At 43.7% G+C, this 16,459-nt stretch overlaps 2 protein-coding genes across 5 annotated transcripts in view; one reads left to right on the plus strand and one right to left on the minus strand.

Annotated features, from left to right (window-relative positions):
* Positions 1-4,763, minus strand: part of LOC126997311 (zinc finger HIT domain-containing protein 2-like) — a 107,271-nt gene extending 102,508 nt beyond the window's left edge. For 3 of the 4 annotated variants that reach the window (XM_050858314.1, XM_050858313.1, XM_050858315.1), the window contains exon 1: positions 4,611-4,763. In XM_050858314.1, the coding sequence (XP_050714271.1) occupies positions 4,611-4,648 (38 nt within the window). In that variant the 5' untranslated portion in view covers positions 4,649-4,763. The remainder of the gene's footprint in view (positions 1-4,610) is intronic. The other variant, XM_050858316.1, reaches the window with a different exon arrangement.
* Positions 4,764-4,946: 183 nt separating this feature from the next.
* Positions 4,947-16,459, plus strand: part of LOC126997310 (dihydrolipoyl dehydrogenase, mitochondrial-like) — a gene marked incomplete at its 3' end in the record, with an annotated part of 35,804 nt that continues 24,291 nt past the window's right edge. The window contains 1 exon segment of the mRNA XM_050858312.1: positions 4,947-5,105. Coding sequence (XP_050714269.1) covers positions 5,052-5,105 — 54 coding nt within the window.

A 16,459-nucleotide genomic window follows, 5' to 3' on the forward strand; every position in this document is an offset into this window, starting at 1 on the left:
AACGGAGGAGGAAGGAAGTGAAGAGGATGAATCATATAAAAGAAACAGGTTAAACTATTGGAAGGCAGACGTGGAAAATCTTAGGAAATATTGTGGAGAGATGGAGTCGGATGAGTTAATGAGAACAAGTGAAATGCAAGAAAAGTATATTTTCATGGAGGCGTATAAAACAGGTGTTACGAAGTTTGTACCAGAATACAGACCTTAAGAAAAGGGGAAAAAGGACTGGTTTAATGCAAAATGTGTTAAGGCAAAAGAAAAAAAGACAAACCATGGAAAAGATTAAAAAGAAATAAAAACCAAAGGAATAAATAAGATTCTTAGGTAGCAAGAAATATATACATGAAAATAAGGAAGGAAGAAGAAAAGGGATATGAAAAGGATATTGTGGAAAAGTGCAAGGAACAACCTAAACTATTTTATAGATTCATAAATGGAAAGATTAAACCAAGAGAAACAATTGAAAGACCGAGCAGTGGGAATGTGATAATCAATGATCTGAAAGACACTGCGGAGTTACTAAACAAAAAGTTCCAGCAAGTTTTTACTAAAGAATTAATATTTAACAAGACACAAGAAAACAAGATAAATGTTCATATGGAAGAAGTTACAGTAAATAAAGAGGAGATATATAAATTGCTGGGGGAGCTGGAAGAGAGGAAAGCTGTAGGACCGAATGGAGTCTCTGGGCATATATTGAAAGAATGCAGAAATGAGTTGGTTAGTCCGATATATGACATTAAGTGGGGCAACTACGGGTGGTCCTGCTGCGCATATGGTATGTCCAATAGCTTTGAAATCTTAGTATGTTGTTTGTTACTGTAAAGGTATGATATTCTGTAAATTTCATTAAATTTGGGTGGAGTTTAGGAGAGACTCAAACAAAGCGTTTTTTTTGTTTTTTTTGTTTGTTTGTTTCAGACTTTATTTTTCATTTAATCGGTTTCAAAAAAATACCATAGAAACTTTGTTTACCTATCTACATTTTGTTGGAAGTAACTTTTTGATTTTTTGTTTTGTCTTTGAAGAAAAAAATTACAATGTTTTGTCACTCATTATTTTCTCCTCTCTGTGTCCCGTTTTCTTTTGACATTATTGAAAATCTATTCCCAACAAAAAATTGCCCTTTAGTTGTAGTTTTAACTGATACCTGACAAAAGTCGATCAGACTTTTTACCGATTGTGAAATTATTTGAATTTTAAAAAACAAATTTTCAAGATATTGGCTCCTAAAGATTTTTTTCCATTTTTTTCTTGTCTTGCCATTTGTATTTACAGTTGTCTCTCAAATAGTACAGTTTCCAATAGTATAGTTTCAGTTTTATACGGGTTGTCATGGAAGAACTTTTTAGGATTTTTTTAATTTCCCGCTCGTCGCACCAAGTAGCCATGGTGTGAGTGGCAACACTGTTCTACCAAAACACCTGCTGAAAGCACCCCAAAGCATTCGAGAAAGGTGTTCATCTTGCAGAAGAATTCAGATTTAGGAGAAGTTACACTTTGGGATGAGTTACGTTGCGGTTGGGAGAGCATACCACGTGAATGAGAGCAGTGTTCGCTGGATCTATCATAGTGTAAAATAAATTCTTGCCGTAGTAACTGCCAGTGCTCCAAAAGTGCTGAAAGAGTGGAGATAAAGGCCGTCCTTTAACTAAGCTTCGTCGTTGCTATGGTGACAGCGTCTCACTCACAGCAAAATGGCATACGCTGATCTTCCTGCCAGTGTGTTTGAGAGAGCGAGTCGGGAGGTCTCGGGCGCCCAGACCACCCCTGGCGATGTTTAATATGCATTACTAGCTGTCCTGGCTGATGAGCTCTTTTTTTTTTTTTTTTTTTTTTACGTTGCTGCCTATTGCGCCGGTAGGCATCCTCCCAATGGGGCCTGATGGTCGCCCCAAGGCTTCTTCCTGGTGGGGCCTGATGGTCGGCCTAGCCCGTTCTGGCGCAGGTGAGTGTTTATAGTGGCGCCATCTTGCATTGGTTCGTGCTGCCCCCCAGAACTCGTTCTTGATTCGCTTGGACGGCTTCCTCTAGAGTCCGGGTTGATGGGTGGTCTTCAGGACAGCATGTGGGTAGTTTTAAGCCACTCGGCGGTGACTGAAAAATCCGAGGTGGTAGCATGGGTATTCGAACCAGCGTTGTCCATCACGCAGTTAATGTGGGCCCAGTGCGCTACCAGTTCAGCCACCGCCTACCCTATACAACCCTTACAACAGAAGATGAAAAGGAAGATCCAGTGGTTATGGTGGTACAGAGAGGTAAAATGCAATGGAAACACTTAAATGTGTTTATTTGGGCCGCCATGTTTGCTGATGACGTCATCACAGCACGAAGGCACTCCACCTCTCAAAGCCGGGAGCCAGCGGACGTCCTGAGTTGGCAACCCGTGTTGCGGCGTCACGCGGCTGAGAGAACCCGGGACGTCCCGGGCGCCCAGACCACCCGGAACCCTCTATCAAACGCTTTTGTGTGCCTCTCAGTTAAGCCTCGTCGTTGCTATGGTAACGGCGTCTCACTGGCAGCAGAATGGCGTCCGCTGCTCTCTCTCTAGCTGTTCTGGCAGCAAAATTGCGTCTGCAGATCTTCCTGACGACGTTTAAACAAGCATCACTACCTGTTCTGGCCAACGAGCTCCTTGCAACAGAGAATAAAAAGGAAGCTGCAGTGGTTATGGTGGCACAGAGAGGTGAAATGGAATGAAAGGACTTACATGTGTTTGTTTAGGCTGCAATATTTGCTGATAACGTCATCACAGCACAGAGGCGCTCCAACTCCCCAAACCGGGAGCCAGCGGACGTCCCGAGTTGGCAACCCGTGCTGCGGTGTCACGCGTTTGAGAGAACCCGGGACGTCCCGGGCGCCCCGAGACACTCTCTCAAACACGTGGACGTGCCGAGTTTGCAACTCGCGCTGCCGTGTCACGCGTTTGAGAGCACTCGGGATGTTCCGAGAGTCCCGATTCCCTCTCTCAAACACAGCCCAGGGAGTGTTTTTATGGGGAGCACTAATTTTATACGGATTTTCGAATAGTACGGGGGTCCTGGGTCCCTAACCCCCGTACTATTTGAGGGACAACTGTATTTGATTAGCATGAAATTTTCACATATTATTGTGTATATTTTGTTGACTTACTGGAGAATGATAAAGCATCTGGTCCCGCGGCAATCACGCTGCGCGGGAGTGCATCGCGGGAGTGCCTTGCTTCTACGCTACTCTCTTGCTTGTTTTCTGAGGTTTGGCCGCTCCATAAGCCCTCTTGATGTTGGTGACTTTTTCTGGTTGCCTTGCGCTTGAACATCATTTGTAAGGACGTTTTTTGGCTGGAGAGGATAGAAAAGTACGACGTGCTCTCCCCGTCTGTGTATCGCTTGGCACTGGTGCATTGGTGCCTCTCTTCCTCCCCTGCCTTACCGCACTGACAGATGACAAAGTTTATGAAGAAATAAAATATTCTAATGAATTTTTTATGTATATACGAATGATACCACATATGTTGACATGCGCGCCCCATGACGCGCATGTCCGGTTTTGACGCAACCCCCCCCCCAGGGGGGAGGGGTTTTAATTTTACGAAAACAAACCTCACCACATGGCAATGAAGGGTTTCCCGGCCACGCTGAGCGAAAAACATGTACTCGTCCGATTTTAAATATAATCGTCAAAATATACCCCATTGTCGCCCCCCTTAATTTTTTTTTTTTTTTTTTTTTTTTACAATAAAGGAGACAGCTCAAGGGCACAAAAACGGACAAGTCAAATGGCAGGAGGGAATGAGTGGCAAGTCGACGCTAAGATGGTACAGTAAGAAACAGAAACCAGAGGGAGTACAATGGCATGTAGGAGATTGGGAGAGCAAGCTATTATTTAAAGCAAGAACAGGAACCCTGGAGGTAAACGGCAGGAACAGGGTCGGGGGAAACCAGAACTGTAGCTGAAGGACAGGGGAGAAAGAAACAGTAGAACACCGGACAGGGGAAACAGCAGAACACCTAATAGAAGAATGCAGCAACTATGAGAGGCAGAGAGCGGAATTAGTAGCAGGAGTAGTGACGGTAATAGGCAGAGAGGAGTGGGTTAGGAGGCTAGAGGAGGACAACGAGGCGCTCTGCACGGTGCTGGGGCTGTACGGAGACAAAATGGAAACAGAGAGAAGAATGGTAAAGCTGGCAAAAGTGTTCCTCGCGCAGTGCTGGGAAAAAAGGGCACACATGCGTGAATAAGTGAAAATAAGTGACTTTATTGCAGTTAGGAAAGTTACATACTACTGAAAAATAAAGTGTGTGAATAAGAAGAAAAGAGGAATGAGAGGAGGAGGACCTAAGAAGCGATATGAAGCATTATAGGCCAAAAGAAGAAGAAGAAGCGTCAGGCTACATTGCTGGATGCCGAACCTCAGGCACAATACCTAACCAGGTGGCCCTGAAGGTTTGGGAGGCCAGGATTGGGAGCAGCGGTGGACCACCATGGCTGAGGCTAGGCCTCTGAACTACACCAAGTAAGTACACCACTCGACTTATGACTTGGTTACCATGCTGCTTAAGAGATCGCCTCCTTTCATTTAACTCGTTTGCCAACCTATATGTTCATTCGGATCCCTCAAGGACACTCACTATCTGCATTTCCCACTCGTCCCAGGTGCAGACGCCATAACTGTAGTAGTGCCGAGGCGTCTCGCAGGGTCACAGGTGCCTCCTCGGGGCAGGGCGGCGCGGCGGGTGTTTACACGCGTGACGTCACCGAGGACTAAAGGCCTAAAATATTTTCCTTACTGAACTACGTAACTTGGTGTTGATTTCCATCCAACCCCTTATAGCCCAGTTGTAGGCTAAGAAAATTGTTGAATTTGTTTTGAGCGATGTCATAATTAATTGCTTGTTTGTTTGTTTTTTGGTTGACTTACATATCAGTCAACGAAAATCTCTTTGGATGCCCTTGCATTGCAGCATGCGTTATATCATGGGTCAGTGTAATGTCACGCACACTACCATACAGTCTATCAGTGTACCCGTGGAGGCGGCCGGGTAAGGTTGCGTCAGTAGAGCTTCGCCATCATGATCCAGGCGACCGTCCTCTCCCGGGTGTCCAGGGTGACCCGCGCCGCCAGGGTGAGGACAGCGGGCAGGGGCAGGGCATGGGGGGCAGCGGGCCGTGAGGGCGGGGTGTGGTGCCTGTGGCCCGGCTCTGGCCCCGTTCTGCAGGCCCTCCATCACGGGCAGGACACAGCCGGTGCAGACCATCTCGGGCGCAGCTATCACCCGTTTGCCGTGTTAGCCTTGTAATGCCGTTGTCCCGTATCCGTCATGTTTCACGTGCAGTGTAGCTTGAGCTGTATACATGATTCATTAGGTCAGACCGCAGGAGAATGTTGAAGTGTGAAAAAGTTTTTCAACCTATATTTTCTTTGCTATCCTGCAGTATTGGAGACCTGAAGGAATATGGGTAAATTTCTAGATTAGCACCCGTCGGACACTGGTGGACGAAACTATTTTTTTCTGGTAGTTTTCGGTGTGCTATGAAATACTCTGCGGTAAAGATTCGTATTAGGTCCGTGCCATTATCTCATAATCTACTTTATGAAACATCAGTATCTCTTCATATATCTTTTCTACAAACCTTCAACAGTCATGGAAACGCTTTGAAAATCCAATTCAAGGACTTTTTTTTTACTCTTGAAAATAGGGGATAATGTTTACGAAAGCGCGGCGACGCTGCAGCCGCCGCAGCCGTAAAATAGCTCGCAGAGGGTTTAGGGTCGGGGAGCATATTTAAACTACTCCAACCGAACTTTACGACCTACTAACGGGGGGGCTGCGCCCCCCCCTGGACCCCCCCCACATGTATATGTGACTTATTTCAGCGAGGAGGTATTTCTCGCAACACCGGCTGCAGCATCGCTGCGGCCAGCAGAGGAGGCGACGCGCTTTCGTAAACGTTATCCCTTATTTTCAAGAGTAAAAAAAAAGTCCTTGAATTGGATTTTCAAAGCGTTTCCATGACTGTTGAAGGTTTGTAGAAAAGATATATGAAGAGATACTGATGTTTCATAAAGTAGGTAATGAGATACTGGCATGGACCTAAAACGAATCTTAACCATACTCTGCTAACTGTTTCTGTCGCAAATCATTAAATCACTAAAAAAAAATTACTTTTTTAAGCCTGTTGAACCACCGCAGCTCACAAAGATTACAAGTGGACAAACTAGAACACAATCAGGCAAATTAAAATTATCCTGCTGTGTATTCTCCAAGCGCGCATAGGTGGTGGACAGCAGAGCGACTTATTTCAGCGAGGATGTATTTCTCGCAACATCGGCCACTGCCGCCGCTACGTCCCGTCCTGGCGCTGTATTTCCGTCCCCCCACACTGCATGCCGAATAAATCAGGGTTTTTTGGGTGGGGGAACATATTTAAACATTAAATCTTTGGAATAGCGGCTCCACCCCCTCCGCCACCCCAGCCCCCCTGACCCCCCCAACAAGCCTGGGGAACTGGAGTTTTGGGAGGGGAAGGCAAAATGGGCTTCCAAAATTTCCCTAGAAAAATTACTAAATTAAGGAAAATTCCCTAGTCCTAAAAGTAAGGAAAGTCCCTAGGTAAAATTCTAGTGTTTGCCCATACTCCCCCCTCCCCCCCATACAAGCCTGGGGACCTGGTGGGAATGTGGGGTTTTGGGTGGGGGACACGAAATCCATCGCATTCGCGTATTTTTTTAGTGTGTGTGTGTGTGGGGGGGGGGATAAAAACTCCCTAGATCTAGGGAAACTCCCTAAATTTAGGGAATTTTCCTCCCACCACCACTAAAATAAGCGTTTGCGACAAATTTAGTGTTTCCCATATGAAAACCACGCACTTAGTGGATCCCCAAGCTTGTTTTGGGAGAGAAGCGTAGTGAACCCACCAAACGATGCTCACCTCACCATCTGGCGTGGCACCGGCGGCCATCTGTGCTCACATAAACGCCTCCACCACACTCATGCCCTCTCTCTCTAGTAGGTTGTCACCTCATCGCAAGGTTTCTGTCCTCCAAGTAGAGTCCGTGGCACCAAACACAGTGTATCTTCATTGTTTATCACTGACACAAGTAAAACCAACGGCTAGCCGGGATCCATCCAACACCGTGCCTTTAACACTACTGCGGTTTGTGCAGGAAATGCAGGCTCTCGAACCTCTTGCCCGAGCTGTTCGACCACGTGAATCCTTACTGACTGGATTTTGAATCTGCTTCACAGGCTCATATTCCCAGTATACAAGGTGATTGTGGATATTGACTCCGCGCCTCCAGAATACGATAATATGCCTCCATATATCATAGTAAAAAAAAAAAAAAGTACTTAAAAGTAAAGAAGCTGAATTAATCCCCTTCTCCCAACGATCTTGGGGGACCTGCGTGAACTCGGGGTATTTGGGTGGGGGAGCATATTTAAACTACTACAACCGAACTTTACGACCTGGTCTCACATGCGTGGGCTAATGGCTAACTAAGCGTACCATCGCTAACCAAGCGTACCATCGGTAATAGTATTAGGTAAAGGTGCGTGTTCTAAAAAAATAAATAACCACGCGTGGTGGACATGGTCTCACATGCGTGGGCTAATGGCGTACCATCGCTAACCAAGCGTACCATCGGTAATAGTATTAGGTAAAGGTGCGTGTTCTTAAAAAAAAAATAACCACACGTGATGGACCTGGTCTCACATGCGTGGGCTAATGGCTAACTAAGTGTACCATCGCTAACCTAGCGTACCATCGGTAATAGTATTAGGTAAAGGTGCGTGTTCTAAAAAAAATAAATAACCACGTGTGGTGGACCTGGTCTCACCTAGCGTATCATTGCTAACCGGATCGTTGGCAACGCTGCTCATATTGCAATGGCGTTGCCATGTAAACACATCGTCCGTATGTATAATATGCCCTTAAGAACAATATGGAGGCGTAATATCGTATTTTCGAGGTGTGGAGTGATTTTCAATAATTACAGGGGGGTCGTCTAATATGCGAGAATATGGGCGGTTCAAAGCCTCGCATATCGCAAATTCGCATATTAGGAACCTTAAAAAGCATGTAAATAATGGTATATGGGCGGTCAGCCACATTTTCCCAAACTCTTTAACCTAGTATATCTTTTTCGTATCATATAACTAAGTGGAGATACACATCACCAATGTACACATAATCCACAGTAGATTCACCCATACCTAACTCCCGTCCAATTGAAGAATTGCCTTTTCCTTTCTTTTTCATGTCTATCACTTTTAACTTAGTTTCCAATGTAATAAACTGCTTTTTCGAGTTCTTTGGAGGCGCCATAATAACAACAACAGCAACAACAATAGCCCACAGGCTAGCTTGCACACAGCACAGACACAGCTTGTGAGAGCAATGGCTGCTTTAGACGTACTGATGAAGAGAACACGTGGAGCCGTCTCACAGAGTAGAGTTGCCAGATTGCGCCATTGTTTATTTCCCTTCCTTTGGGAAGTGAGTAACAGCAAGTTCATTATTTGGTAGGAAATGGATGTTAGCGAAGTCGGGAACATGAAATGAATGAAAAAAAAACTTTTCTCTTACTACCGAGTCAAGTCACCGCTCCCACGTGCTCCACCCCCCAAGGGGGGGAGGGAGGGAGGAAGGGGGTCGCATATGAGGTGGTTCGCATATCCCAAGTTCGCATATCAGGCGACCCCCCTACCTTGCGTGGTTTCCGTATGTTAAAAAAAAAAACGGAATGTATGAAATTTCCCTACATCTAAGTAATTGTAAGGAATTTCCCTACATCTAGGGTATATTTCAACCCCTCATAACTCAAAACTATGCATTTGCGATGCATTTCATGTTTACCACCGCATTCCCCGAAGTCTCAATGGCCCCCTAGCCAATTTTGGTTGCGAGGGGTGAGTATGGGCAAACACTAGAATAATACCAGTCCCTAACTATAACCTACACAACAGCTAATAGGGGGGCTTCGCCCCTCTGGACCCCCATGCTAACCAAGGGAGGGTGGACCCCCCACATGTATGATCCGCCGTAAAATCGTTTTATTTTTTTGGTGGGGGAGCGTATTTAAACTATTGTAACCGAACTTTACATAACCTAACCTTGACCCCCCTGCTAACCAGGGGGGCTGTGCCCCTCTGGACCCCTCCCCCACGTGCATGATGCCCCGTAAAATGTTTTTTATTTTTTGATAGGGGAGCATAGGTATTTAATTTACTATAACCGAACTTTACGTAACCTAACCTCTAATGGGGGGCAACACCCCCACATGTATGATGCACTGGTAAAACTAGAGAAGTGCAACAGTATGTGAGACCTTGGAAAGGTTATTATTCTCACAGGGGCAATAGTGGAGGCACGTACTTGTTACAGCTTGATGCGCCCACGAAGCACCAAATAAGCACACCCAATGTGACACACCCGTGTCACTGTTCAAATCTGGTGTATTGAAAGACAATACGTTTAGGAAACTTCACTCAAAGTTTCGGGACTAGGGATTTTTCCCGATTTTAGGGAAATTTTTGAGACCTAAATTTCAGTCAGTTTGCCTTCTCACATCCAAAACCCACATTCCTAAAGACCGTTTTATGTCCAAAATCATTATGATCCATGCACATTCTGGATATTACTGGCTTAGGAACTAGTTTGTATGGTGCACTGCAAGGCAGCTATGAGGCTCAGTCTGTCTATCGAGCCCAGAGTAAAACCATAACAATGGACTTAGAAATTTTTTTGAAGCCAGTGTGGAAAAATACACCCCTTGTGACACAAACACGCCTGTCCGCTTCTCAAAAACCCCGTCGTACGTGCTAGAAATGTTGTAATTACCACCATACCATGCCCTAAATGCGTACCCGCTAGGAGCCGCTATTCCAAAGATAATCCATTTAAGGGGGGCGACAACGGGGGGTCCTCCTGCGCATATGGTATGTCCAATAGCTTTGAAATCTTAGTATGTTGTTTGTTACTATAAAGGTATGTTACTCTGTGAATTTCATCAAATTTGGGTGAAGTTTAGGAACAAACAAAGCGTATTTTTCATTTTTTTGTTTCACAGGCTTTATTTTCAGTTAATTGGTTTGAAAAAAATACCATAGAAACTTTGTTTATCTATCTACATTTTGTTGGAAGTAACTTTTTGATTTTTTGTTTTGTCTTCGAAGAAAAAAAAATACAATCTTTTGTCACTTATTATTTTCTCCTCTCTGTGTCCCATTTTCTTTTGGCATTATTGAAAATCTATTTCCAACAAAAAATTGCCCTTTAGTTGTTGTTTCAACTGATACCTAACAAAAGTCGATCAGACTTTTTGCTGATTTTGTGAAATTATTTCAAGTTTAAAAAACTAATTTTCGAGATATTGGCTCCTAAAGATATTTTTACATTTCATTCCTGTCTTGCCATTTGCATTTATTTGATTGGTATGAAATTTTCACATATTATTGTGTATATCTTGTTGACTTATTGGAGAATGATCGGGCATCTGGGCCCGCGGCACTCCCGCATAGCGCGAGTGCCGCAGGAGTGCCTCGCGGGAGTGCCTTGCTTCTACGCTACTCTCTTGCTTGTTTTCTGAGGTTTGGCCATTCCATAAGCCCTCTTGATGTTGGTGACTTTTTCTGGTTGCCTTGTGCTTGTACATCATTTGTAAGGACTTTTTTTTTGGCTGGAGAGGAGGGAAAAGTACGACATACTCTTACCGTCTGTGTTTCGCTTGGCACTGGCGCGGTGGCACCTCTCTTCCTCCCCTGCCTCTCCGCTCGAAGAAGAGAGGATGACAGATGACAAAATTTACGAAGAAATAAAATATTCTAATGCAATTTTTACGTATATACGAATGATACTGCATATGTCGACATGAGCGTCTTATGATGCGCATGTCCGACTATGACGCAAAAGCCCCCCCAGGGGGGAGGGGTTTTAATTTTACGAAAACAAACCTCACCACATGGTAATTTAGGGTTTCCCGACCACACAGCGAAAAACATGTACTTGTCCAATTATAAATATATTCGTCAAAAAATACCCCGTAGTCGCCTCCCTTAAACTACTCCACCCGAACCTTACATAACCTAACCTCTAACTGGGGGGGGGGCTTCACCCCCCTCCTAACCAGCCCCCTGGACCCTCCACTTGTATGATGCACTGGTAAAACTAGAAAAGTACAACAGTATGTGGCTGTTGTGGCACTCCTATGGAATCTTGGTCCCGCCTGGCTCACAGGACAAAGTTGCCAGTTATGCATTTTTTGCTGCAGTGTTACCACGCTGGGTGAGCGAGCCATCCTGGCACACACACACACACAATGCTCGTCTCGCGATGCAAAAGTGATCCAACACCTGACTAACACACACACACACACACACACACACTAAAAGAAGAAATTACCACCATGAACACAAGAGGACATAGTAAAAAATTGAGGAAGGGAAAATGCTTGAGACAAAAAAATATAGCTTACCGCAAAGAAATATAGAGGTTTGGAACAGACTGAGTGAGGATGTAGTTTCGGCGAGGAGTGTGTAAAGCTTTAAGGAAAAGTTGGATAAATATAGATATGGAGACAAGACCACACGAGCATAAAGCCCAGGCCCTGTAAAACTACAACTTGGTAAATACACATTCGGCAGACACGGAACAGAGCAGACGTACAGAGCGAACGGTCCTCACCCTACTCCCTGTGTTGTGATCCGCTGATTGCCGGCACCTGTTGTTGTGGTGTTTACATGGGCCTGGGCGATGCTAATGTGTTGGTTTCATTTCCTGTATTGACTAATTTTGTAAGATGAGTGAAAGGGAGGAGAATTTGGAGTGGAAAACACCAAGAAGAAGAGGATATGGAACACGAGGAAAAGAACGAAGGACAGATATAGGGAGCGTGAAGACGAGAATACAGATGGAAGGTATGGATGTTTCTTCCGTTTTTTCCAGATTTGCTTGCAAAGACTTGGCTGTGTATAAGAGAACAGTGCTTATGGAAAAGAAACTGGACAAGTGGATCGAAGTAGTTAAGAGCAGAGTCGAGGAGGATTTACAGAACAGAGAATTTCAGAGAGAACTTAAAGCAAGGGTATGCAAATGGGAGGACAAGGAGAAACAGCTGATTAAGGAGAATGAAGAGCTGAAGGAAAAATTGGCAAAATATGAGAAATCAATGAAGGAAGGACTGGGAGTGGCAAGAAAGGAAAATGAGAATTTGAAAGAAATGGTGAGCAAGGAAGAACAAAAAGTTAGAGACAAAGTAATGGGGGAAATGAAGACTTGGAAGGTGGAAAGTGAAAAAGCTAATGTAAACCTCAGAGAAGTATTTGAACAGCAGCTGAAAGAAGACAAGGAAAACGTAGAGAAAGAGGTGGTTAAGGTTTTCAAGATAAACAAAGAATTAGTAAGAGATGTGGCAGATAAAAAGAAGAGTGTAATAATTTTTGGTATGAAGGAAAAGAATAGAACATAGAAACCAAAAAGGGAAAAGGAGGAAATGAAATCGGTAAAAGACTTACTTAAGAAATTAAACGATGAAGAACTGAAAAACCTTGAGGAGGAGGTGGAGGAAATCTATAGGATGGGCCCCTACATAGAAGGAAAAACTAGGCCAGTTAAATAGAAAGTTAGACAAGATCGATACAATTAAGGAATTAAGTGTGATTTATACAAATGTAGATGGAATAATATCTAGTAAGCTAGGATTACAAGACTACTTACAAGAGAAGGAGCCCATGACTGTATACCTAACAGAAACTAAACTAAATGAAGTCATCCAAATTGTGTTTGATAAAAAATACAATGTATGGAGGAGATAGAGTGGGCAAAGGTGGTGGAGGAGTGATGATAATGACAAAGAAGGAGTTATTAGTAAAATCAGTAGTATATGGAGAAGGAAAAGTAGAAATAGTGAGTGTAAATCTGGAGAACAAAAACAGAGAAAGGATGACAATTACAACAACGTATGTACCACCTAGAACAAACTCATGGAGTAAACAAGAATATGAAATCATGATTGAAGATACCATTCAGAGTTTAAGTAGAATACTCAAGGCAAACAAAAGAGTACTATTAGTTGGTGATTTTAATTGTAAAGAGGTAGATTGGGAGATGTTTGAAAGTGGTGGTGGCGATATGGCATGGGGGGAAAGATTTTAAGATTGATGATGGAAAACTTAATGCAAAGAGTGAAGGAAAACACATGATATAGAAGTGATGACGAACCGGCGAGACTGGACCTAGTGTTAACAAAAAAATACACTTGAAAGATGAATTAAAGTATGGATGCCCTCTGGGGAAAAAAAAGTGACCACGTGATCATAGAGACAAACGGAGGAGGAAGGAAGTGAAGAGGATGAATCATATAAAAGAAACAGGTTAAACTATTGGAAGGCAGACGTGGAAAATCTTAGGAAATATTGTGGAGAGATGGAGTGGGATGAGTTAATGAGAACAAGTGAAGTGCAAGAAAAGTATGATATTTTCATGGAGGCGTTTAAAACAGGTGTTATGAAGTTTGTACCAGAATACAGACCTTAAGAAAAGGGAAAAAAGGGCAAAATGTGTTAAGGCAAAAGAAAAAAAAGACAAACCATGGAAAAGATTAAAAAGAAATAAAATCAAAGGAATAAAGAAGTTTTAAGGTATCAAGAAATGAATACGTGAAAATAAGGAAGGAAGAAGAAAAGGGATATGAAAAGGATATTGTGGAAAAGTGCAAGGAACAACCTAAACTGTTTTATGGATTCTTAAATGGAAAAATTAAACCAAGAGAAACAATTGAAAGATTGAGTGATGGGAATGTGATAATTGATGATCCTAAAGGCATTGTGAAGTTGCTAAACAAAAAGTTCCAGCAAGTTTTTACTAAAGAATCAGTTTTTAACGAGCCACAAGAAAACAAGATAAATGTTCATATGGAAGAAGTTACAGTAAATAAAGAGGAGATATATAAATTGTTGGGGGAGCTGGAAGAGAGGAAAGCTGTAGGACCGGATGGAGTCTCTGGGTATATATTGAAAGAATGCAGAAATGAGTTGGTTAGACCGATATATGACATCATTAAATGCTCAATAACAACTGGTACAGTGCCTAAGGAGTGGCGGAGGGCCGAAGTGGTCCCCATATACAAAAGTGGAAGGAAGGAAGAACCCCTGAACTACAGACCTGTATCCTTGACCAGTGTTGTATGTAAAATATGTGAGAAAGTGATAAAGAAACAATGGACGAGATTTCTAGAAGAGCATAATTTAAAGTAAACAGTATGGATTCAGAAAAGGGCGCTCATGTGTGACAAACTTACTGAGCTTTTACTCAAGAGTGACAGATAAAATACAGTCATCCCTCAAATAGTATGGGGGTTAGGGACCCAGGACCCCCGTACTATTTGAAAATCCATATAAAATTAGTGCCCCCCCCAGAAACACTACGGAATCCGGGTCCCGCCGTTGCCAGTTATGCATTTTCTGCTGCAGTCACAGTGCAGTGTTACCACGCTGGGGGGGTCGCATTAGAGGTCAGGTTATTTAAATTTTGGCTGGAGTAGTTTAAATATGCGTCCCTTAGCTATATAATATGGAGGCGTAATGTCGTATTTTGGAGGCATGGAGTCAATCTCCACAATTACCATTTCGTATCTGATTTCAAGTATGAATTAGAGACCAATAGAAACTGTGGTAGAGAGTAAGAGAGAGTGTGAGTGTATGACATGGCTCGCTCCCTGACAATGTGGAAGGGAGCACTGCCAGGATGGCTCGCTTGCCCAGTGTGATAACACTATGTCATAGTAGGATATCAATGTATTATTATTATTATTATTTAATATCACCACGAATTAGGCATACAATTGTCAATGGAAAAAACCCACGACAGATAGATCACGCCACCTTGTAGGAATGTCGTCCGTCAGTGTTTACCGTCTCAGTTTTGTATACTTCGCACTCTGATGGTGCGCAGAGGTCACCTTGATGTACGTGACCAATTGTAACAATTATTTTCCAACCTGTAACTCGTCACTCCTTCACAAGAGTCCGACTGACACACAACGACAGTCGCTCTCGTTCCGACGCTTCTTGTACATAAAGGCTATGAATATAATTCGTCTTAAGGAAGCTGAAGTCTTAATCAACACCCTTTAAACACCCCCCGACAAGCCCGTTACATTTGGTGGCAGCGGTGGGATTCCTAAAAGTTGCACACTATTCCGAAATTAAGCCAACCTTAGTCCAGCTTCTGGAACATTATAGGGGGGCGCTTGCTCTACCAGGCGAGCCGCTTGGAGTTATGCAGTGTGCTGAACACCACATTAAGTTAAAACCCAATACAAATCCTGTATATATCAATGCGTACAAGCTCCCACACAGTCAGCGGGAGGTCGTGCAACAACTTATCTCTGAAATGTTAGAACAAGGTGTCATCAAAGAATCGAATTCCCCGTGGAATTCACCCTTGTTTCTGGTTCCAAAGAAAGACGGTTCTTATCGTCCTGTGATTGATTTCCGGCGTGTGAACACCGCGACCGTGGATGATCATTTTCCGCTTCCCGTTCTTAGAGATCTTCTGATGTGTCTCGGTAGAGGAAATAAAGTCTTTACGAGTCTTGATCTGGTCAGTGGCTACTGGCAACTGCCCATGGCCCCCGAGTCACGTGAAATGACGGCTTTCAGCACGCCTCATGGTCACTATGAGTGGACGAGGATGCCGTTCGGGCTCAAAGGAGCTCCCTTGACCTTCCAAAGGACAATGAACAGCATTTTTGGTGACTTGCTGGGCAACTCTGTCTATGTGTATTTAGACGACATCATCATAGCAAGTAAAGACGTGCATGCACACATGGAAACACTAAAAGCAGTCCTACACAGACTTCAAGAGGTAGGATTAAAGCTCAAAATCACCAAATGTGAATTTTTAAAGCCTCGGATCAAGTTCTTGGGGCATGTCGTGGACGAATTCGGCATCCACACAGTGGACGATAAAATAAAAGCTATTGCCGAGTTCCCTCAGCCAACATCTGCGGACAAGGTACGGTCTTTCTTGGGTGTCGCAGGTTATTACAGGCCTTTCATAAAGGACTTCGCAGCACGCGCGAGTCCCCCAACCCATCTTTTAAAGAAAGACTTACCATTTCAGTGGCTCCCAGCTCAACAAACGAGCTTTGAGGATTCAAAGAAAGCGCTTACACAGGCTCTGGTCCTTGTCTTTCCGGATTTCAAGGACCCCTTTCAGCTTTGTACCGACGCTTCGGCTAGTGGACTAGGAGCCGCTCTGATGCAAACAGATAAGTCCGGCAAAAAGCATGTGATAGCGTTCGCCAGTCGAGTACTTACAACTCCGGAAAAGAACTATTCTGTTACCCACCTAGAGGCTCTTGCCATTGTGTGTTCTCTGAAGCATTTTCGTGACATAGTGATGGGGTACATAATTGTGGTGTATACGGACCACGCGGCCATAACTGATCTTTTCAAGGGAAAAAACCTACACGGTC

This window comes from Eriocheir sinensis, chromosome 12, assembly GCF_024679095.1.
Source record: "Eriocheir sinensis breed Jianghai 21 chromosome 12, ASM2467909v1, whole genome shotgun sequence".
In the NCBI taxonomy this organism is placed as follows: Eukaryota; Metazoa; Arthropoda; class Malacostraca; order Decapoda; family Varunidae; genus Eriocheir; species Eriocheir sinensis.